The 23,481-nt window shown below is 36.0% G+C and overlaps 2 protein-coding genes across 5 annotated transcripts; both read left to right on the plus strand.

Annotated features, from left to right (window-relative positions):
• The first annotated feature begins 297 nt into the window (after positions 1–297).
• foxp3a (forkhead box P3a) lies at positions 298–13,141 on the plus strand. Of its 4 annotated transcripts, none has more exons than XM_052094492.1 (15): positions 298–442; positions 1,185–1,417; positions 4,044–4,203; positions 4,751–4,923; positions 6,137–6,211; positions 6,310–6,400; positions 6,522–6,690; positions 6,779–6,898; positions 7,005–7,092; positions 7,358–7,426; positions 8,670–8,823; positions 9,313–9,389; positions 9,471–9,572; positions 9,813–9,934; positions 12,767–13,141. In XM_052094492.1, exons 3-15 carry the CDS (start codon positions 4,086–4,088, stop codon positions 12,840–12,842), a joined length of 1,434 nt encoding a protein of 477 aa, XP_051950452.1. In that variant the 5' UTR covers positions 298–442; positions 1,185–1,417; positions 4,044–4,085; the 3' UTR covers positions 12,843–13,141. The 4 variants fall into 4 exon arrangements, with proteins under 4 accessions (XP_051950452.1, XP_051950453.1, XP_051950454.1 ...); XM_052094493.1 differs by having other exon boundaries at positions 1,185–1,282; XM_052094494.1 differs by lacking the exon at positions 4,044–4,203 and having other exon boundaries at positions 300–442; positions 12,767–13,121.
• Positions 13,142–13,390: 249 nt separating this feature from the next.
• tspy (testis specific protein Y-linked) lies at positions 13,391–22,154 on the plus strand. The gene is given in 8 exon segments (XM_052094490.1): positions 13,391–14,325; positions 14,328–14,648; positions 14,913–14,990; positions 15,111–15,222; positions 17,626–17,780; positions 19,793–19,869; positions 19,958–20,091; positions 20,293–22,154. Coding segments are annotated over 8 exon segments (1,608 nt in total). The 5' UTR covers positions 13,391–13,767; the 3' UTR covers positions 20,466–22,154.
• Positions 22,155–23,481: the final 1,327 nt, after the last annotated feature.

Here is a 23,481-nt window from a genome sequence, read left to right on the forward strand (position 1 = left end):
AAGATGAGATTGCGCTTTGGCTCAATGACTGTATTTGTGATACTTTGGCTTGGCTTGTACTACAAGAGCCAACCATCTTTAAAATCTATAAAATATTAAGCAGAAAATGTGCATTTGTGTATAAAACCCCTCAGTATTCACTTCAGAAGAATTCTGGCATTTTGCTGCAATGAAATGTTTCTAAAATAGGAAGCAGAAATGCCACAAAATGCAACATAATGGCTAGTTAGACAACACTCTGTAAAAGCACACATGTACGTTATGAATAATACACACATACACTCACAATACACACAAACCAAAACCTTGTGGGGAAACAGATTCTCTTTTTCCACTAAATGTCATGGTGAAAATTATAAAAGGGGTGACCCAAACATTTTCCAGTGCAGTCACCCTAATAATTGCTTTCTCTGTCACACCTCTCCGACACTCGCACAACAAGGTGAGATCTTTTTTACTTGCCTTACTTCCCTTTAACCTGGTTGTATTTGTTAGGTACTTATACATATACATTTGATCATTATTGGAGATAAAATAAGAATTATTTCTCAACAATATTAGAATACATTTTATAAATAGAAATGCTAATTTAAAATAAATATATGCCTTTCAATGAATATAAGGTTTTATTTATTTATTGTATTTTTTGTGTGCCACATCTAGGATTTGTCTGTGATTGTTGCTAATGAGATTATTAATTTAGGAAATCAATTTTTTAGGTGATGCTGAATTTAAAGGCTTATAGTATAGTATGATTATGTAAATGTACATACATTTTTGTGGAATGTTACTACTCAGAAAATGGCCAGTCAGTGACAGACAAATAAGTTTGAGTTCTTACAATGACCATGTTCATTTGTTGTTGTTGTTTTAAAACTACATATTGAATAAATCTGTTTCTTTTGCATTCTGAGTGCTCAAATAATTCCACTTATTTCAAACCAACCACTACACATACAACAAATTACACATAAAAGTCCAGATTATGCCGTTTCATTTTACATTTGCAGTTTATAATGCAGCACTTTGAAACACATCCGCACTAAAAGCACCTCAAGCACACTAGATTCTATTGAACCAAACTGTGTGCTTTCCTAAAGTGCAAATGCAAATGAGGTTTGTACATCTTGTGCCAATGCAGATACAAAGTCAAACTCAGTGTATGGTTTTTCTTTCCTGTTCAGCGGCACCACAAAGCCATTTGCTGAGGAGAACAAAGGAAAAAGCTAAAACTCAGAGACGTCAGGAAAAGAGCAACAGACACAAAGGAAAGGTGTAGGAGGTACAACATGCTCTTTCTTCTACACAGAGCTCCTGCAGTTATGAAAGCAATTCCATCATGTGTTGGGTAAAATACTGGCTATGAAAATTTATGTTCCATAATATAGGATAATCACTCAGGCAACAGGTGTAAAGGGTAAGTTACAAAACTCTAAAAAATACACTTCTTGTGTACCTGGGAGCTGTTGATAAAAGGGGGTGAAAATGTGTTCGAAAACAAAAGCAGATGACACATGTTCAGAATTTAAAAAATAACGATTGACAAAAGGGTTTACACAATTAACACTATTTACAAGTGATTATTGTGTCTTTGTTTCAGTCTTTTAAAGGGTCACAACTTTATTCAAGGTTTTTAACTATGAAATCCAACCTTTATGACCCCTAAAAAGACATGTTATGATAGCATTAGCTAGTTATGATAGCAAAAGAAGAGTAATCATATGGACTGCATAACCAATTTTCAGTGCTTGCTGAAATGTGTAAAATGGATAGGATATACAAAATTAAACACGCTAATGAATACACAGTCATATTGATGCATAGATGTTGTTTAGTCATTTTCAAAATCTTAACACATAATACTTAACCAGGGATATATGACTCAAGATATACTTTTTAGTGCAAAATATGCTACAAATTACACATCTTCTGCAATTGCCACAGAATGCCACAAACAATTCTGACCTCCAACAATGGTGTAATAAAGCATGACTGCCGTGATATATTTCTAAGATAGTTGAACTGGGGCACAGGGTGTCCAGCTGTTCAATATATAGTACAGTAATGTACAGTACAGCATGCCCCAAATATTCCAGTTTTCATTTCATTTCATCATATTGTGTCAGCTAGCACTATTAAATGAGTGGTCAGCGAGAACAATTGAAAAAGGTGGAAAAAGTGAGTCAAAGTGAAATCTTCAAGCTATAAACAGCTGAAGAAGAGGAGGATTTAGGCTGTTCCATATCTGTAATAACTGTATTAATAAGTTTCAGGTTCACGACGAATTGAAAGAATTTCACCAGAATGTGTTGCTTTAGTTGCAGATTGATGTGGTTTCTATTGACACGCAGCTTAGATCTATTGATTATTCAGGATCATTGGGACTGTGAATTCCACAGCACAACATTAAATCTGTTTTGGTTATGTAATGAAAGAGAAACATGGAAACTAAAATTGATTTTTTAAGTTTCTAAAGTGGAGTTACTGCAAAATGAAAGTTGTTTCTGGTCCAAACTACACTCAGTGAATATAACTGAGAGAATACTATATTCAGACTGAGAGATGAATAATGAATTTCAGTTCCTTGAACAATCCCAGTCCTATCAATATCATCTTCTGGTCAAATTCTCCAGAGGAGCAAATTAGAGTCAATGCACAGTGCTTACACAAGTGTAAAACAGTACGTTTACATGTGCAGTTATAATTGAGCTACAACTTAGTTTTGTGTAGTCAAGCTACAGTCTTAATGTCATGTATACATGGCACAGTGTGTAATCAAATATTTGAAGAAGTGTTCAAATTGTGCACCAGTTAAGGTACACAACGACAAGGCCAACTATGGTCTGACAAGCATACATACTGAACAAACCCGAGTTACATTTGTTTCGGACTGAAATCAAATTTTTGAAGTGTATGTGAACGTAGTAACGGAAAAGGAGTCAAATTATTCAAAATTTCAAAAAGAAATGTAAGTGTATATACACCTCACACATCTGTGTAAATTAAACATCAGATTATTAGTCCAGAAATTAGCAGAAAAAGACACCTGGTCATTAAATAATAACTTTTGCGTGCACTGCTTTTATGTTACATTTAAGAATGCACCAATATGAAAATAGGGATGCGATACTGATTTTAACAAGAAACCTATAAGCTGATAATGATACCGATATTTTTCAACTTATCTTATTTTGTCATCAGATCACTGTTTTACTATAAATGCTTAAAAAATGTAGAAAGAGGTACAAAAGCTTTTAAACTGTTCTATCAAGAACAAATTTCCAATATACTGTAGCCTATATAATTTCCGATATCTCAGAAGTCAAAGTCTGCTAGTTTCAAAACGTTTTGGATGGTTTCCCTCATAAAGTAGCCGATAGGTAAGTGCTGCTTTCACAACTGTCACATCCATTTATGGCGTTTTTTTCCACATTAATGTGAGAATGAGAAAGAATGAAAATGAAATATAACATGTTCTTTGGAGTGCCAAACCTTCAACATATTGTGTCAATTATTATTTCTGGATTGTGCATTTGAATTCACGGAATTTTACAAAGTGTGTTACTAATTAATTATCAATAAACCATTGTTTTTTCATATAAGCGTTTTTTATGCTTCTTACCAATATGCAGATGATTTTAATTTGGTCAACAATAGGCAGATAAATATCGGCAGCAAATATATCATTGCATCCCTATTTATATTTAAAGGCAGCATAAAAACATGACTATGGACACCAGGCCAAAGGAGACACTGGGCCCTCTGACTACCAGGGACCTCAAGCTGAAAAAATCCTTTACCTTAATAAATATATATATATATATATATATATATATATATATATATATATATATATATATATATATATAAGTGAGATATTCCTAATTTATTTCTCATATTTGCAATACAAATTTTCATGTTTATTGGACATAACATCTTGCCACTGCAACCAGGGGTGCCTCACACGACTAAAATATGTCCTTGAAAGCATAAAAACATACTGTAAACATATGCAATAAATATATTTTTTTTTTAATTCTCAGCCTACAAGATTCTCCCCCACCAGGTGACATTTATCACGCTGGATGTGGTTAATTTCGAAATGTCACATCACCTGCCAAAGAAATAAGAAACACCAACCTTCTGCAAAGCTTACCCTCAACACAGGACTTCTTCAACAAGTTCAAAACCACATTGACATTGGTGCTCTAAAATTCAAAGACGAAAACTTTTACATGTTTTCATTTCTCTCCATTTCTTTCTTTCTTTCTTTTTTCCTCAATCCAATTTCACATTTCTTTTAACTCAAACAATTTATTGGAATGTCATATTCCAAATATATTACTAATAATGTTAACAATAAATGACAGATTTACATGTTCAACAAATTGTTTGTTCCATAGAAAGTAGACAAAATTTCTACAATGAAAATGAAAAAAAAAAAATGTTTTTAAAGTACGAGGGGCCCACCACTGGCTTTCCTGACCTCTTGGTCCCTGTTTGTAGTCAAGTGTGGTTTGTGTTCAGAACACACCTACACAGTGCAACAAGAGAAGTAAAAAAAAATTCCTTTTGCAGTCTTGAATTTGCATCAACAAACGTATAAAGTTATATTTGGAAATTTTGAGAATATGTGACTGTACTTACACAGGAAAGTGTAGGAATGCGCTTGAAGAGCTGATTTAATCCACTCTCAGTATTAATGTTGTTATTATTATGATATGTAAGCTTTTTTATATCTGACCTCCAGGAATGTTTAAAAATGGCACTGGAACACACAGAGATGGTGATAACCGGAGCAGGCAAAGTCAGCAACCTCCACACCAATATCAAAAGGAAGATTGTCCAAACTTTTCCAGCACACAGATGAAACCCAAAGGAATTACTTCACCTCTGACCACTGCTAAGCCCATGGCCACTAAGGTAACAGATTGAAAACACATTTGTGTCTTGCTGCAGTTTACCAAATACCAAATTAAGTTTTTAATTTTGAACAAGAAATGCATTTCCTGTAAATTGATACACTTACCTTACAATGGAAGTAAAAAAATTATAATATTCTAGTAAAAAGTAAACCCACTTACATGGAATATGGATGGAACATAACTAAACGTAAAGCACTGGTTATAAAAGAACTCAGTTCAGCACACTCCACCGACAAGAATGATGTTGGCAACACATAATCAAACATTCCTCCATCTTAAAAAGAAGTCCTCAATAACATTGAGACAACTTTACAGCATAAGTAACAAACTCCTTTTTTTGTTCTCTATTAAAATTATATTAAAGGGATAGTTCACCCAAAAATGAAAATCCTGTCATCATTTATTCACCCTCATGCTATCCCAGATGTGTATGATATGTTTTTTTTTTTTGAAAAAACACAAACAAAGATGGATATAAGAATATTTCAGCTCTGGTCCATACAATGCAAGTGATAAAAAGTAACCCATAAGACTCCAGTGGTTAAATCTATATTCAGAAAGGATATGATAAGTGTGGGTGAGAAACAGATCAATATTTGAGTAAGTTTTACTATAAATTCTCTCCCTCCCCAGTAGGTGGCAATAAGCACAAATAATGCGAATCACCAAAAACAAGAGTACAAGAATGTGAAAGTGGAGAATGATAGTAAAATAAGACTTAAATATTGATCTGTTTCTCACCCACACTTATCTTATCACTTCTGAATATATATATATTTAACCACTGGAGTCTTATGGATTACTTTTATGCTGCTTTTATGTGCTTTTGGAGCTTCAAAATTTTAGCATCCAATCACTTGTATCATGAGGACCTACAGAGCTGAAATATTCTTCTACAAATCTTTGTTTCTGTTCAGCAGAGGAAAGAAAGTCATCCGCATCTGGTACGGTATGAGGGTGAGTAAATAATGAGAATTTAAATTCTGGGGTGAACTATTCCTTTAAGAGATGCTGATATGGTGTCCCATAGACATTCATTTGAAATTAACTTAACTTTCCATATGACATAAATATTGATCTGTTTCTCATCCAAAACCCCATATATGTTTTCAGTTTGGATTTTCAGTTTAAGTTGAGCTTACATTTTTTTTTTTTTTGTCCACTATAAAAATGCATCTTGTTGTGTTCCCTCTGTGATTGTGATTTCAAAGGTTTCTGTCAACTTGGAGAGTGATCCCAGAAGTCCTGGCTCATCTCACATTCAAAATTCCCCTCTACATCAGCAGGTACAAACCAATTGTAAAAGCTCTCCCTTCCACAGTAAAGTCTAGGTTAAATGACAAATCTACTTAATAGTTTTTTTCGTTTTGTTGTCTGTGTCCAGAGTACCAGCGAAAATATAAGCAAACAGCGGCTTCATTTTCAACAGCCCCGGCCATCAGTACTACGCAAAGGCAACCAGCCTTTCCCACAAGGTAATGTTGACTAACAGACTGCCTTAAAATTAGCGAAAAGCACTGGAACAGAACAGAAGTTAGAGTTGCAGAAACACAACTGAAAATTATTTATCCACATACCCTTCATGATGCTTCTCAGCTGTGACCTTTCAGTCTGGTGTGCACAACTGGGTTGTGGATGCTGTGTGTAAGACAGAGCCTGAAAGTGACCTGTCAGATTTTGCCCCACTTTACACTGGCCAATCCGAAAGCAGGCTCAGGGCCTCCAGGTCAGCTCCTCAGGCAAGCAGCCAAGAGCAGACTGAAAAGTGAGTATCTTGTGTGACTAGGAAAACAAACAATTAAACAAACAGACAAACAAATAAATAATCTACATGTGAGCCCTGTTTTGCATAGTTTTTTCTCTAGGCATCGATATGCTCTTCCAGAAGGCTTGCTGTATGTTAAAGGACAATGTAGATGGCCAGGATGCTTAAGGAGCAGGGAAGTGTTCAAGGAATATGCACATTTCTTAAAGTGAGCCACAAAACAATTAACACTTAAAATAAGTAATTAACCAAAATAATGATGTCAATAAAATGATTTCTGAATGTCTTTCTGTTTATACTTTCTTTTAATCTAGACATCTGTCTACTGAGCATGCTCATGGGGACAGAAGTGTAGCCCAGCTGAGGATGCAGAAAGACAAGGTACAACATATGGAGACTCAGGTATGGAACCCCAATGCTCAAAACACAACCAGTGTTCACACATGCTATGCATTCTGCTGCTTATACTTTCAGTAAATGAAACTGTCTGTTGTACATTTAGTTTAAGAATGAAATACAAAACCAATTTATTATGTACCCCAGGAGCCATTGATACATAAATACAGAACAACATGGCTGTCAGAATTAATAAAAGTTTTGAGAACTGCATTATAGATGGATGGTTGTTTATGAGCCTTCATTATATGTGTTTTAATGTTACTGTTAGTTGACTGCAGAGAGACAGAAACTGCAGGCTATGCAGCTACACCTGTTTGATGTCAAATCTACCTTTGAGGTAAGCACTTATACATGGTTGGGGAGTACCGGAAAACATGTAACGGGATTACGTATTGAAATTACAAAATTATATTCCACTACAATTACAGTTTAAATGGTTAGCAAAATACAGTTACATTCAAAAAGAATGTTTTTGATTACTGAAGAGATTACTTTGCATTGTATTATTATTTGGTTCATGTAGTATTTAGTCTATTCAGTTGGGAAACATTTATCCATAGAAATGATGTGATCAGAGGTCATTGTGTACACTCTGTGGGGGTTCATTAAGTAAATTTGGAGCAACAGAAATAGTTAATCTCATGTACTGTATATTGTCATGTGAACATTTAGCCTTATGCTAAGCTAAAATACAATTTCTAGCCATTTTACATGCTCCTGTTACCAGGCACGATTATATTTGTTTCTATTAAGAAAATCCATGTTAGATCTTTTTATTCTTTCTAGGACGACATTTGATATTAGGGAAAAATAATGCACTGCAAGAATCTTATTCTTGATGAGAATTTTTTTATTGATTTCCTGTAAAAATTTCTGAAAATACTTTGAACAAGATACATTTGCTTTATCTTCTTTTAGAAACAACACTGCATAAGATATTTAAGCTTTTCTCAGAGAAGCTATTTTTAATGTGTCTTACTGTACTGGCAGATTTATTCATTTTTATGCTTGTTATTAAATTATTTATAGTCAAAAGCAAAACAAGCAAAAACACATCAGCCAGTGCTAAAGAAGTAATCCAAAATATTAAGATTACATTACTGATCTTGAGTAATCTAACAGAGTACATCACAAATTATTTTTTTCCCATCGAGTAGTAGCAACTTGGCTTGTTTTTGCACACTGTTAATTTATTTAAACTAATTTGTATGATTTAATTTTTCCCTAATTAAAACAATTAATTATTTTGAGCATCAGGGTTTACAGTCAAGACTGAAGCCAGACTGAAATTGGGTCATGTAAAATGTCAATGGTCCTCAGCATATCTACAATACAGAAAAAGAGTGTTAGAAGGTTAGAATACCCAAATCAAAATCCTGACCTAAGCCTCATTGAGGTGCTGTGGCCAAACCTAAGTGAGCTGTGCATAAACGTCATTAATTGAATTGTGCTTTTTATGTTTTGTTCATCTGATGGTTAGATTTGCTTTCCTTTAGGACCTGATGAAGACCAGATGATGTTTTATACACTGAATTAATAAAAAAGGTGTGCTTAATGTTGATGTAATTTTCTGATCTCAGGCTGGGAACAGTCTGGAGAAGACAAGACATCTCTCAGGACTCCTGCAACCTGCAGCATGTCAGAATGTTGATGTTCTCTTTGACAGTGAGAGAGGGGCAGCTGATGCATTGACACAAGGATACTGGCAGATCTCTACCTCACAAGTTATACCAGGTCATTCAGCACCCCAAAACACCTGTAAAACAATATGACCATTACTATTAAAATCTCCATTAAAACCTATTTGGCTAAAAATATATTTGAATGGATTCCATTTAAGACTATTAGCCATTTATATTTCCACCCCACACACATCACATCGGAACAGTTGACCTGTATTACGATGTAAACATTTTAGTAAATACCCCAGATTTGTCTTGCTTTTTGCCCATGTCTGTTAGATCTTTATGCTAGTGTACTCCTAAAAGTTTGAAAAAATACTTTTAACAGATACACATTTAAAACGTACAGTCTCTTCCTGATAAATGGACATAATATATTGATTGACTAAAATATCTTGCACTCGCTTGCACATCCAAATATTTGAGAATGCTCCAACTTTATGTTTCATTAGGAAATGTGTCAACATAGGAAAGACAACTGCACTCACTAAATCATTTCAAGGGGTCTTAAAAGTTGTTGTTTTTCTGTATCGCTCCATAGGGATTATCCCCAGTTTTGAGTATTACAAGTACACAAACATCAGGCCACCTTTAACTTATGCCTCCATGATAAGATGGGTAAGGACTGCTGAATTACACTTCCTGTATATTCACTTTTCATTACCTGTCAGTCATACAAAAGCTGTGTCTGTATCTTAGGCGATCCTGGAGTCTCCAGAGAAGCAGCTGACACTGAACGAAATCTATCACTGGTTTACCCAAATGTTCTTCTACTTCCGCCACAACACGGCCACGTGGAAGGTATGACAGACAATCAATATGTACATTTTATGTCATTCCATGACTCACTGACCACAAACAAGCCAATCCTGAAAGCCACAGCCTCCAGTTTCGAGATAACTTTCGCATTCATGTCACTTATGAAATTAGTTTAATGTCAGGGAAGACTAGATGCATCTCAGATTACATGTAACTTGATTTAAAATTTGAATATGCATTTCACTTTCTTCAAGTGATTGTTTTATTTTATTTTGTCTGTAGAATGCTGTTCGGCATAACCTCAGTCTTCATAAGTGCTTTGTGCGTGTAGAAGGAAGGAAAGGTTCCGTTTGGACAGTGGATGAGGAGGAATTTCTCAGAAGGAAAGGACAAAAGCTGCAAAGGTACACCAACTTCACAGTTTCTGTATGGATGGTAACAACATTATTTTATTGGAAATATTAATGGCTATTTTGTATTTTAATTCTATTTCATGTTCATACATTTTTTTTTTTTTTTTTAATTGTATCAGTCTGATCAGGGCCATTTCTGAGCATATGGGGGCCCTAAGTGACATTCTACTTGGTGTTCCCCCCACCACACCGCCCCCAGATCCAGGCCTACCCATGAATTGCAGTTAAAATCTCCCTTCCCTCTTGTGCCAAAAGGGGGTCCCTATAACTGTCTAATTGAGCCATAACAGCCTCTGAGTCTTACTCGCAGATTTGTGGGCCAGCCCGGAAGAGAATTGGCCATAGGTTCCCTCTGGATTTTCCTATGGAATTTTATAATGGGGTTTTTGAACTTGTGAGTAAAACGAGGTCTGTGGTATACATTACTTGACTATACGTGGATGTTTTGCTCTACAAAATAAATTACACACAGTCATACCCCACTGTGTGTTAAAAAAAAAAAGTAATTTAAATACGGCTTCAAAATTCACATTTGAGATATGACTATGTGCAATTTATGTTGTAGAACAAAACACAAATACAAACAGAGGGAACCCATGGTGAATTCTCTTCATAAAATGTGATCTCATCTTCATCAAAGTCACAAGTACAGACAAACACAATGTGCTTAAGCTAGCAAAACACAAACAAATATAATTTGTCATGTCTTTACTGAACACATCCCATTAAACATTCACAGTGCTGTGGAAAATGTAAGTGAACCCTTGGATTTAATAACTGGTCGATCCTCATTTGGCAGCAATATCCTCAACCAAGCATTCTGCACAATAGTCAGAAGGAATTTTAGACCATTCTTCATTACTGCTTCAGCTCATCCATTTTCTTAGGGTGTCTGATGTGAATGGCTCTCTTCAGGCCATTAAACAGCATCTCTATGGGGCTAAGTTCTGGGCTCTGACTGGGCCACTCTAAAAGATGGATTTTCTTTTTTTGAAGTCATTCTGTAGTTGATTTACTTTAACCACTGGGTATGGCATCACCCAACTTCTACTCTGGTGCACAGTCACCCTGAAATTATCATGTAGGATATCTTGATAATCTTGGGAATTCATTTTTTTAACGCAATTAATCGCATGCCCACGGACCATAATAAGGAAGATTCCTGAGAAATGCAAGCTTGTAGTACCACCTGTTTACTCCAGAGGGCAGTTAGTGAAATTTCTGCTGTATGAGCAACGCACAGTTTGTACAGTGAAAACACTTCAGTAGGCAGAACAACACTTAACGTACTTGCGTTCAAAACACTTGATGGACCGCAAATCCGAACTAAGTTTAACTGTGTTTAAAGATTGTGTATTAAACTATATTTAACTTGACACAGTGACCTAAACATTTTATGTTTATTACACAATGCACCCGAGACGCTACACAAGCATGTCTGACTCAGGTGTAAATTGACGGGTCCTTAAACAAGCCCTCATAATAAATCTTGAACTGATTGACAAATTGACTTGTGAAATGGATTGCTGTGAACTGTATGTCAATGACTGACTTATGACCAATAATATGGTAGTAAACAATACATTGTATTCTAAAGCCGCTTTTTGTATGGTCTTATCAATAATGAACTCTTCTGCTACAGGAATGTAAAGCATTTTAATGATCTGAATATTTATATAATTTTTTTATATTTAAAGATAACTATGTATAATTATATATTGATATAAATATGTATAATCATTATTGAGTTATTGTTATATGAGGGGCTTTCTCAGCCAATATTTCTATATGCGATTAATTAATCGGGACCCGTGTAATTAATTTGATTACAAATTTTAATCGATTGACAGCCCTAATATATATATATATATATATATATATATATATATATATATATATATATATATATATATATATATATATATATACACACACACATACATACATACATACATACATACATACATACACACACACACACATTAGTATATACTGTATATGATCCTCTCCTTGTTGCTCTTGATCTTCATCAACACTCTTTCGCACCACTTAGTGGTGAGGCCAAGTAGCAGATAGCGAAGATTGTGCATCGGCATAGTATTGCTTTTCCTGCAATGAATTTCAAACCAAATTGTAACCATTGAAATTTTAGGCGAAATTTGCAAATCAAAATAAAATAGGACGAATATTACCTATTGAATAACAAAGATGAAATTTAAAAAAAAAAAAATGGAAGGTGAATAGTTCTTATTTTATTTTTATTTATGAGATTTTGTGCCAAATGCTTTCAACTGAAATATCCACAGATAAATATACAACTAAAAAGAAATTGCATCCACAAAAAAAAATGCAAACACTGTTAATTTATATTATTCAATTTCAAAGAATGTTTTTGTTAATGTACTTCCATAAAAATCTCTTATACAGTACACTGCACATTTTGGCAAATGTAGTAGGTAATTTGGGTAACAAAAATGTATATACTGTTTACATTATACATGCTATATGCTTTTCCAAACATGGTCATGTTCATGCAAATACAATAAATTAAAACATTATTAATGTGAAATATCTGAGATGTAATATTTGTTACAGGTTATTTCATGTGCTATGCAAGTAACAACTTATCTAACAGTATTTTAACTTTTAGGGACCCGGGAAAGTGTGCTACTGGTATTCTGTAAGGTTGTTGATTGGTCTAATATAGTATGCTTTGTATTCGGAATGGGAGACAACTCAGCCTCGTGTGGACTAATAAACTGAGTTTTACATTGTTTGCTAATGAATCAATCAGAATTAATAGTGATTATACTTTTTCTCCAGGGACCAGGACATGGGCTGGATGGCACCTTTTCACCTGTTTCCTCTGAATCCACAAGGTGAATCTTACCAGATATGAGGCCCATATGGAATCTGGTTAAGATATTGCAAATTATATTCAATTACTAACAAAATAACAACTATTTGAAGAACAGTTCACATCCATGTTTTTGCAGCTAATGGGATGTCATCCTATGAAGGACAGAAATGGTTGTTTTAAGTTCTTTGAGATTGATGGTACTCTACAGAGGCATATTTTGAAAATGTTTTAAATCTTACTGCTGTACAAATAATACAGTTTAATTTAATATTGAAAACCATGCTGTTATACAAAATTATACATCTCTATTTTTATGAATGTTTTTATGCAAATAAAGAATATGAAAATACTTTTTGAAACAAAAATAAAAGATGTAAACTGAAATATAATCTAACCCCTCCAAAATGTCTAGCACCTCCCATTACTGAACCTCAGGTTACCCGCCAGAATATTTCACATTCGCAATGCGTAAGTGCAACGCAATGATGATCTACTCAATGACCTCGATTTCCACAAATTGCTGCGCGACGTCTACGATTGGTCGAGAGGGTTTTACGCGGTGCATTTCAGCCAATCAGCGCATTGTTTTTCTCGCTCTACGCAAACCGTCAGATAAATGGCGAACGGAAGGGCAAACTGTAAACAAACAGAACTGGATATTATTTAAGAAAAAAAAAAAAAAAGAAGCCTAATGACTTGTGCAAAATAATCGAACATTACGAATGTCGTGTAAAAATACAATTGGAAACGTCCGATATGCGTGAGTTAGCGCGCTTTTGAACTAATTCTGCGTTTGTAACCTATCTAGGCCCAAATTTGCGCAGACTGAAAATCGGCAGTGCCGTAATTTAATCGGGGACGAACGAGAGATAGAGAGACCCGCACAATTTACATTCTCATCACTTGTAAAATCGCAATATACACGAATTTTAGATTACTGATTTAGCTGCACCCAAACAGTAACATGACCACAGTCTCGGACAGCAGCAAGCCGTCCGAAATTAACCAGAGGAAAAGAAGCGCAAGTCTGAATGACGAATGTGACTCCGCGTTGCCCAAGCAGGCGAAAGTAAATGTGCAGGAACCGATAGAGAAACAGTCTGATGGGAGTGTTGAACCTGGGAAATTTGGGAATGCTGATCCAAAACATAGAACAGATATTCCTGAAACTGTTGAGGAGAGGGTGAGCCCTGAAGCAGGCGTAAAGAAGAGCGTAGGACGGGCTTATGGGGATACTGTTGGAGACGAGAGAGAGCGCCAGTTCTCCGCTTCCAGTCGAGAGGAACCGTCCGATTCCGCAGCCATCGCCGCTGCAGAAGCGCTTGCCAGTCTGACCGGTGGCGACGGGAACGATGCCCGCAAAGAAATGCCATGCTCGTCCAAACAGGCGAGCCGAGAAAAATCCAAGGATAAATCCAATCGTCCCAGTTGTTCTAAGGGGAGCGAGAGAAGGGCTCTGACGGAGGCAGCCGCAGCGGACAGCTCCTCATCCCTGCTGAACTGCGAGGACAGAGAAGACACGGAGCAGGCAACTTTTTTGATGATGATGTGGAGGAGGAGGAAGAAGATGACGACTCACTCTCTGGGTCTTCCTCCACGGCTAGCTCGTCGGTCGCCTCTGAGAATGAGGACGGCGAGTGTGCTATAGTATCGGTGAAGATGGCCCCGGAGGTGCGGCAGTCCGTTTCGCTGCTCGCACGAGTGCAGATGCGGCTGGATGCGCTTGAGAAGAAAAGCGCACGTTTGCATCAGCGCCTGGAGATGAAAGTGAGCCACCAGCGACGCCCTCACCTGGACCAGCGCAGCGCCATCACTCAAGCTATCCCAGGCTTCTGGGTCACTGCTGTATCCTAACGTTATAAGAAATATCAAATCCAATGTAAAGTTTTTTTCAGCTGCATGCCCTTACCTCCCATAATTCCTAGAGACATGCGTGTCGTCTGTTAAAGATCATGCTTGAAGTCCATGTTGCAGTAGTCTGTGTGTTGAAATTTTATGCATTTCATTTGTTCTATTTGTCAAAATGTTTCTAAAATGTTGTGGAGTGCAGATGTTGTTTGCCCTCCATTTACTTTGATTATGTATTTCACTTAACTGAGAGGCAATCAGCTTCTGAATCACCCGCATCTGTCAGCACACATTGACGAGACTGATGAAGATGCTCTTAGCTACATGATTAATTTAGAGGTAAAATATTTAACCTTTTTTCTAGTGGATTTTACAGAATTGCTTTCAGGTTTTCTTGCTATGTTTACTAAATCTGTCCAGAAACACTTGATAAATTTTTATATGCTTACCATTTAACAGATCGAGTCTTTCAAGAACAACAAACTTGGATACCGCATTTCTTTCCATTTCCGGCGAAGTCCGTTCTTTCAAAACAAAGTCATAGTGAAGGAATTACATCTAGGAATGGAAGGTGAGTTTACCTTTTTCATGAATGTGGAATAAATTCTACAATAGGAGTCAGTAGATAGAGGGATAGTTCAACCAAAAATGAAAATTCTCTCATCATTTTTTTGTATGACCTTTTTTCTTCTGAACACAAATTAAGAATTTTAGAAGAATATTTCAGTTCTGTAGGTCCGCACAATGCAAGTCAATGGGTACCCAAATTTAAGCTCTAAAAGCACAAAGGCAGCATAAAAGTAATCCATAAAACTAAAAGTGGTTTAATCTGTGTCTTCAGAAGCAAGGTGATAAGTGAGTGTTTGAAACAGATTTACATACAAGTCCTTTTTCACGTTCAGTATCCACTTTTGCATTCTTGTAATCTTGTTATTGGTGAATCACATTCTTCATGCATAATGCCGCCTCCTGGGCAGGGAGGAGAGTTTATAGCAAAAAAGTATTTAAATATTGAACTCTTCCCATCCACACTTATCATATTGCTTCTGAAAATATATATTTAACCACTTATATGGATAACTTCAATGCTGTCTTTGTGTTTTTGGAGCTTCAAAATGTTGGTACCCTTTCACTTGCATTGTGAGGACTTACATTATAATGGGGCGGCTGTGGCTCAGATGGTAGAGCGGGTCAGCTGCTAATCGCAGGGTTGGTGGTTCGATTCCCGGTCCACACAACTCCACATGCCGAAGTGTCCTTGGGCAAGACACTGAACCCCAAGTTGCTCCCAATGGCAGGCTAGCGCCTTGCATGGCAGCTCTGCCACCATTGGTGTATGAATGTGTTTGTGAATGGGTGATTGGGAAACAGTGTAAAGCGCTTTTGTAACCTCTAAGGTTAAAAAAAGCACTATATAAGTGCAGACCATTTACCATTACAGAGTTTAAATATTTTTAAAAAATCTTCATTTGTGTTCAGCAGAAGAAAGTCATACACATCTGGGATGGCACAAGGGCGAGAGAATTTTCTTTTTTGGGTGAACTGTACCTTTGACTTGGTTACAATAGTGAAATGTTCATATTAGGGCTGGACGATATGACCTAAAATCAAAATTCTCGATTAATTGAACATTTTACCTCTATTACGATTAATGAACGATTGTTTTGTTTTGTTTTTTGCTTCATTTTTTGTTTTGCACTCATAGTTCACTGACAAGGTTTGTACTTTAAATATGCTCAACTATTAAAGGTGGGATATTTTTTTGTAATGAAAGAGAGCATTCCTTATCTTTTGTGATTTTAAAATAATTGAAACTATTTATGGATATTTATTGAAAATTTTGAACAATTGAAATCAAAGCACACATTGCTTGAAATGAAAACGTCTAATGAAAAAAAGTCACATTTCAGTTTGTGTAAAAAGCAAGATTCCTAAAAAGTAGAAAATAAATAACTTGCTTTTTTTGCAAAGAAAATAAATTATTTTAAATATTGTCATGTGAAAAGTAGAAAATAACTTGCATCTCCTGTCAACAAATATTTTAAATAATGCCATGTGCAAAAATGTAAGAACACTGCTGATTAAGAGCATGAGCAGGGCTTGGACAGGGCACCTCTAATGGATTAGCAGGCTGTGTGCTCATAGTGTTATAGATTTGAATTGACTCGCTGTTGAATGTGATCTTCCTTTCAGTGTTCTTGTACTGTCACTCTATGCAAGTATTTACTCTTGTTTCTTGCTAAGAAACACTAGCATGTTTACCTTTTCAGGTTTCAGGTAGGATCTGAAGCAGCGCAGTTTGGGAAAATATGGTCGTGATGGATCACAGTGTATCTTCTGTCGAGAGTTTTAACGCAGTGTTTAAACCCACTGCACTTCACTGTAGCTATGGGAGCCATATCCTTTGTGATGTAGTAACAAATGGTGTCCGTTATTTCTTTCCATCTTGTATTCTTTTCATATTGCTTTCATATTGCTTGCTTTGTGAGGCACTTGTTACTGTGCGCTTGTCAGTCTCTCTTTTTTTTTGAGCCATGCACTGTTCATATTCGGTAACGTGATTGTGCTCCCCAAGTGTTGAAACCGATTGGTGGTATTACCTTTGGTCGTGAAATGTTTTTTCTGCAGTGTTTACATTTAAATGATGCCAAAATGTGTCCAAACGACGGACACTGCGTTTTTCTTTGGTACAACCCCCTCCTGTTGCTCAGTTGACTCTGTGTTTGAGTTTGCCTCCATGTTGCTTCCATGCCGCTGACTGGACGGGGCGGAGTCATGTGACCATATGCGGTAGTATGTTTTTAAGGGGAAATTAGTAACCGGATTAAAAAACCGAAATAACCGACATTGGAAAATTACGTCGGTTAGAGGTTCTGAATTTCGGTTTCGATTACTTTTCAATTAATCGTCCAGCCCTAGTTCATAGTGCTTTTCTCTCTCTCTCTCTCTCACACACACACTCTCATTCTCTCAGGGTCTCCAGTGTCCTTCTCAAATCCGATTTTGTGGCACAGAGGCCAGAGTCTGGTCGGAAGTGGCGAACCACGTCGAACGTCACAGGGAGTCTACCAGAGCTTCTTCCACTGGTTCAGTGACCACACCAATCCAGGAAGGGATGACATAGCACAGGTACAACACTTGTGAAATATATATCTATATATTACACACATATCCCTCAAAACAAACAGCCACAACTACCTATAGGTTATAGTTCAACAGTTCACACCCAGATACAGGAAAACACACACTACCGGTCCAAAGTTTTGAAACACTTGACTGAAATGTTTCTCATGATCTTAAAACTCTTTTAATCTGAAGGCTTATTTAATCTAAGGCTTACTTTTTCCACTGCATGGTACAACTCGACTCTGCTCGCTTTCAGGGGCTTTTCCACTGTGGATAGTACCTGGTACCTGATACTTTTTTTTTAATACCACCTCAGTTGAGGTTCCAAGCATGCTGAGCCGATACTAAATGTGACGTCAAAATCCTGCAGATCACTGATTGGTCAGAGAGACAAAGGCCATCCAGCGTCGCTGGATTTCCCGACATCAACCCACTAGTTTTAAAGTTAGTAACAGTGATAGCAGTATAATTTGTTCACGCAACTTTCGAATTGTGAAAAAAGAAATGGCGGTGCACAAAAAGATGGGCCACTCGTTAGAGATGCTTTCGTTTTGCACATCGCTGAGGAAGTGTCTCAGCTGTTTGCCGCACACGGCTACCACCGGACCTACCAACAGTGTAGGAAAAAGTAAAAACTATTTTTTAAAAGTGACTAAAGAACCATCAAGGAAAAGTGGAAGAGGTTCTACCAAATGGACGCTATCTAACCTGGCGAGCAATAAGAGGGAGAGTGCTCTGGACTCAGAGGATGGTACCTTGTCTTGCATTAACTCTATACTCCACTTGAAAGCTTGCTTTACTTTTAGTTGACCAGCTACTGGAAAGCTTGCTTCTAAAACAACCAGGCCAATTTAACTGTTACACTTGTGTAAAATCACCATGCAACAACTGCTTTATGCAGCACAATGAGCTAGTAGCTAACAGCTAGCGGTCATGTTATTGTTTTGGTCAATTTGTGTCGTGTTTAAGATGATGTCACGGCAGTAGAGGTGGCGCAGCTATGACGATCAGCCTATTATCCCACTCACGCTGAGGAGGCACTAAACTACAGTGGAAATGCAAGCTCAGTAAAGAGAGTAGAGTCGAGGCGAGTCAAACCATAACGTGCAGTGGAAAAGTGCCAACAGTTCCATTTATGTTATTCCATAGTTTTCATGACTTATCTATAATTCTAAAATGTGAAAAAAAAAAAAATTATAATAAAGAATAAGTGCTTCAAAACATTTGACCGGTAGTGTATGTGACGTATATATTGTATTCACTTGTAAAAAGTGAATATAATAAAATGGATAAGAATAGAATGACAAAATGGTACAAACAAGATAACCATGTACATTCTTAAAGCAATTGTTCACCCAAAAATTAAAATTCTTATAATTTACTCACCCTCATGCCATCCCGGATGTGTATGACTTTCTTTCTTCTACTAAACACAAATTACGATTTTTAGAATTATATCTCCTCTCTTTTGGTCCATACTATGCAGGTGAATGGGTGGCAAAATTCTGAAGCTCTAAAAATCACACAAGTCAGCATAAAAGTAACTCATACAACTCCAGTGGTTAAATCCATGTCTTCAGAAGCAATATGATAGGTGTGGGTGAGAAACAGATCAATATTTAAATCCTTTTTAACTGTAAATTATCTTCCCTGCTCAGTCAATCTCCACTTTCACATTGTTGTTCTTGTGCTCTTGGTGATTCACATTCTTCATGCCAACACCCTTTACTGGGCAGGGAGAAGAATTTCTAGCAAACAATAATTCAATATTGATCTGTTTCTGGATTTAAACACTGGAGTCACATGGATTACTTTTATGCTGCCTTTATGTGCTTTTTGGAGCATCAAAATGTTGGCACCCATTCACTTGCATTGCATGGACCAACAGAGCTGAGATATTCTTCTTAAAATCTTATGAGAGTTGGTAAATGAGAGAATTTTTATTTTTGGTTGAACTTTTCCTTTAAACACACACAATAACAAGTAGTTGATTCCATCCCTCTTTGTGAGTGTAGATTCTGAAGGAGGACCTGTACAGAAACCCTTTGAGGTACTATCTGACTCCTCTCTGGGAGCCACGAGAGAATGGCAGGTAATCCAACATTCTGCTGCAGGTTTATTTCCTTAAAACAAGGACTGTACAGATTCTCCAAATGTCTTTTTCGGCCATTGTTCAACAGTGCTCCCAAAGCTCAGAGCAGCAATAATAGAGATGAGTGTGTAATCATCTCCGATTCAGATGAAGATCAAGAGGAGTCAAACAGCCAAAATATGAACCAGACGCAGGAGGAAGAGAATGATAACCAAGTTGGAGGTACACATAATGCCCCAGAGTGTTTTGTCGGTTCTACGTTATAAAGCCAGGTTTTACTTTTAAACGACAAACTATAGATATAGGTGTTTTCTAATGAGAATAAAAAGCCTGTTTCAATAGCTTTCATTCCTTGACCGTGTCTGGCAAGATGATCATGACTTGATCTCTGTATATTCTGTATGTCAATTCTTTTGTTCACAGGGTCGGAAGAGAATGACAAAGATGAGGGGGAATCTTCCTATGAGGAGAGGGAGGAAGTGGACATTGAGGAAGTAGATGTGTCACATGACTCTACTGGCTGTGAGGTCAGAGAACAAGGACAGGAAGAGGAAGACATTGATGTAGATGAAGGGGAAGATGAAGACGAGAGTTAGGAATTAGTGGGGTTGTCAGTTGTTTTTTTTTGTTTTTTTTTATGCAGAAAAGCATTCTTAGATTTTCTGTTTGCATTTTACTGATATTAGTTTTCTATATAAATGTAGACTCTGTTTCAATAAATAACTGGTTGACAGTGCTTAATGTAGATGGTACTTCAAAGTTTCAGGATTTTTCCAATATATCAAAGAAAAGTAATAACCGATGTGTTCACGCATTCCCAAAAAACATTTTTAGTTTCTCATTTCAACATGTTTATTTTGGATTTGAACTGCATGAACAAATTTCACAGAGAGGGCTACTGAAACTCACAAAAGAGTGTCACCCATACAACACTGGCTGTGTAGAGCGTTACACTGCACTATGTCTGAGTGGACATTGATTTTGGGCTGTTTTAGATTGTGAATTTCTGTGTATTTTCTTTTTATTGGTGTGGAATTTAACCGGCATACAGTATCTTCTTTGTCACAAGTAAAAGGTGTACAATTTTCAAACCAAGAAGATTTATATTAATTACCAGGAAGAAAAGTTGCTGTATGCATGCTTTAGGGTCTAATCATATTTTTCAGTCGTTGCTCTGTCACTTTTTTCTTTGTCGGTTGTTACATGTTCTATTTGAGTTTTCCTCAGTATGAACTAATTCTAACACCAAAATTACCTTGCTATAAAACTATTTGTGTTTGTTCATAAATGTCTACCAAAACTTGTTTGATAACAATTGAGAGCTGTAGGATTCAGTCACTTTTTAAAGTGATAAATAAGGGGGACAAAAATCCCAAACATTCTTAAATGCACTTCATTCAGAACCAAAACTACTTCTCAGGGAGGTTGATGCTGTTATGCTCCTTAGACGTCCTTTCCCTTTAGGTTTCTTTCATTGAAGTTGTTCATTAAGAACACGTTGTCTTGTTAAAGTCTTTAATACATACATTGTGCATTGATGAACAATTAAAAAAATAATTGTAGCAATATCTTACCGATTTCACTTGTTTACATAAAAAGCAGCTTAAAATTTCTGATAGTACCTCTGCTGTGATCCTCAGTGTCACGTGATCCTTCAAACTACTTTTGTCATTTTATGGGAATGGAGTTGGAAAAGTACTACACACTGTCAACATACACCTGTTAATATTTATGAACTGTAATGAATAGCAATTGCATCGTCATTTAAATGAGCAAACGTGACGTAGCTTTACACAAGAAATATGTTTATTTAATTTAACAGCATGTGTTTTGCCCAGTTAAATGCTTTAGATAATGTTGTAATAAGTCAATATGTACACATTCGTTCCTTTGTTTTTACATCTTATTATATGTATTTCTTATACTTTTTCGCAATAATCTATTCTTCCTTAATTGGGTTAATCAGTTATCGGTGTTTAAGGAAATCATGTTAAAAATGCACGATTTGTAATGCATTGATTTTGGAGTTTTAGCTCATAAAAGTTTGGTTTAAAAAAAATAAAGTACTGGTTTATGTTTGGTTTAACAGTAAGGCCAGTGATATGTATATAGTAAGTTTCCCTTTAAAAAGGGTTTATAATTAGTTATTGAGTAATTGGAGTAGATTTGACCTACAGTATCAAAAAGAAAATCTATATTTTGTGTGTTAAATTTTATAGATGACTAACATTTTTAAATCTGTATATTTGTTTGGTTTTTGTTTGCCATGTGGAATAAAGATTTGTTTTTTTTGTTTTTTTTTCAATCAAAATGTTGTAGGTGGCCTCTCTTTATTATTCTCCTGGAAATATATCAAATGGACAACTTTATCGATTACTAATAGTAAGGATTATTTAGTGTTAGTCTCTAATATAATCTCACTGAATGCAGTATGATTAAAAAAATGTTTTATAGATTCCAGCTTGGAAGGGGGTCACAATATAATGTACTTAACCTTCCTATTCTGTTTGGTCATTTCTTTTACAGGATTTTTTTCTTTTCTGATGGAAAAAAAAGTTACCTGTATCAGAGTGGCACACGACTTGGTGACTTTCCCTCCACTTGCTTCTGAGCCCACAAAAAATGGGATTTGATTCGATAAGTTGAAGCAGTTGTAAAAACACCTTTACTGTTCGCAGTCAAAATTGACCAATCATAGGAAATTAATTGCTGAAGACTAAAAAACAGCCATTTTATTTTTTATTTGTCAAAAATCATCCACAATACAGACTAAACGACATGCTGATTGCAAAACACACACACAGAGAGAAAGAGAGTAAAGCCTTAGTCTGACCCTAATGTAAGAAAGTTTAGCTATTCCACTACAGGAATGTTTATGCTTTGGTGTGGGAGCCTCACCTTCCAGACAAAAAACTGCATCTTTCTTACACTTCAAAAAAGAAAATCTGAACTTTGACAAATAATGGTTTGATAATGTCAAAATATAAATCCAAATGCATTTCTTGTGATCTCAAATTCTCATAATTTCTTAATATTTCAACTTGGTTTTTACTGTGAAGTAAATCTATTTGATAATACATTTGCTGGTGAAATTGATAAATATATGTGTAAATAAGATCTAAAAAGTTTTTTTAAATAACATAAAATCCCCACTAGAAGTGCATAATTTTATTGTTTTTACTTAAGGGAAGAAATTTTATAATTCATTAAAAAACAGCTGTAAAGTCTCCGGTCAAAAATTACCACAAATATTAAAGTAAGCGTTCCTACTTAATCAGAATAGGAGGATTATCTGTCCCCAGAAGCTTCACTATTAATACATTTTCAGTGACATGACATTTCAATCAGTGGTTTGCTGATTGAAACAGCATAAAAAAATATTTGCTTGCCTTTTCTGATAGGCTATAGTCGCAAACAGCAGTAGAAAACAATGCTAATTGCAAATAATAAAATGCAACAAACTATGTAATCGGAATCAGAATGAGCTTTATTGCCAAGTCCAGTATACTTCCACATCAAATCACTTTATTGTCACACTACTGTGTACACAAGTGCAACAGTAGGTGAAAGTCTTGTGTGCAGTTCTGAATAACATAGCAGTACCATTTACAA

The sequence above is a fragment of the Xyrauchen texanus genome, chromosome 27 (genome assembly GCF_025860055.1).
Source record: "Xyrauchen texanus isolate HMW12.3.18 chromosome 27, RBS_HiC_50CHRs, whole genome shotgun sequence".
NCBI lineage: Eukaryota > Metazoa > Chordata > Actinopteri > Cypriniformes > Catostomidae > Xyrauchen > Xyrauchen texanus.

Coding starts and splice junctions, on each gene's coding strand:
- foxp3a (XM_052094492.1), top strand. CDS start 4,086: ATGTGGTTAATTTCGAAATGTCACATCACCTGCCAAAGAAATAAGAAA. Junction 9,390..9,470: donor ATGCCTCCATGATAAGATGG/GTAAGGACTGCT, acceptor TCTGTATCTTAG/GCGATCCTGGAGTCTCCAGA. Junction 9,573..9,812: donor ACAACACGGCCACGTGGAAG/GTATGACAGACA, acceptor TTTTGTCTGTAG/AATGCTGTTCGGCATAACCT.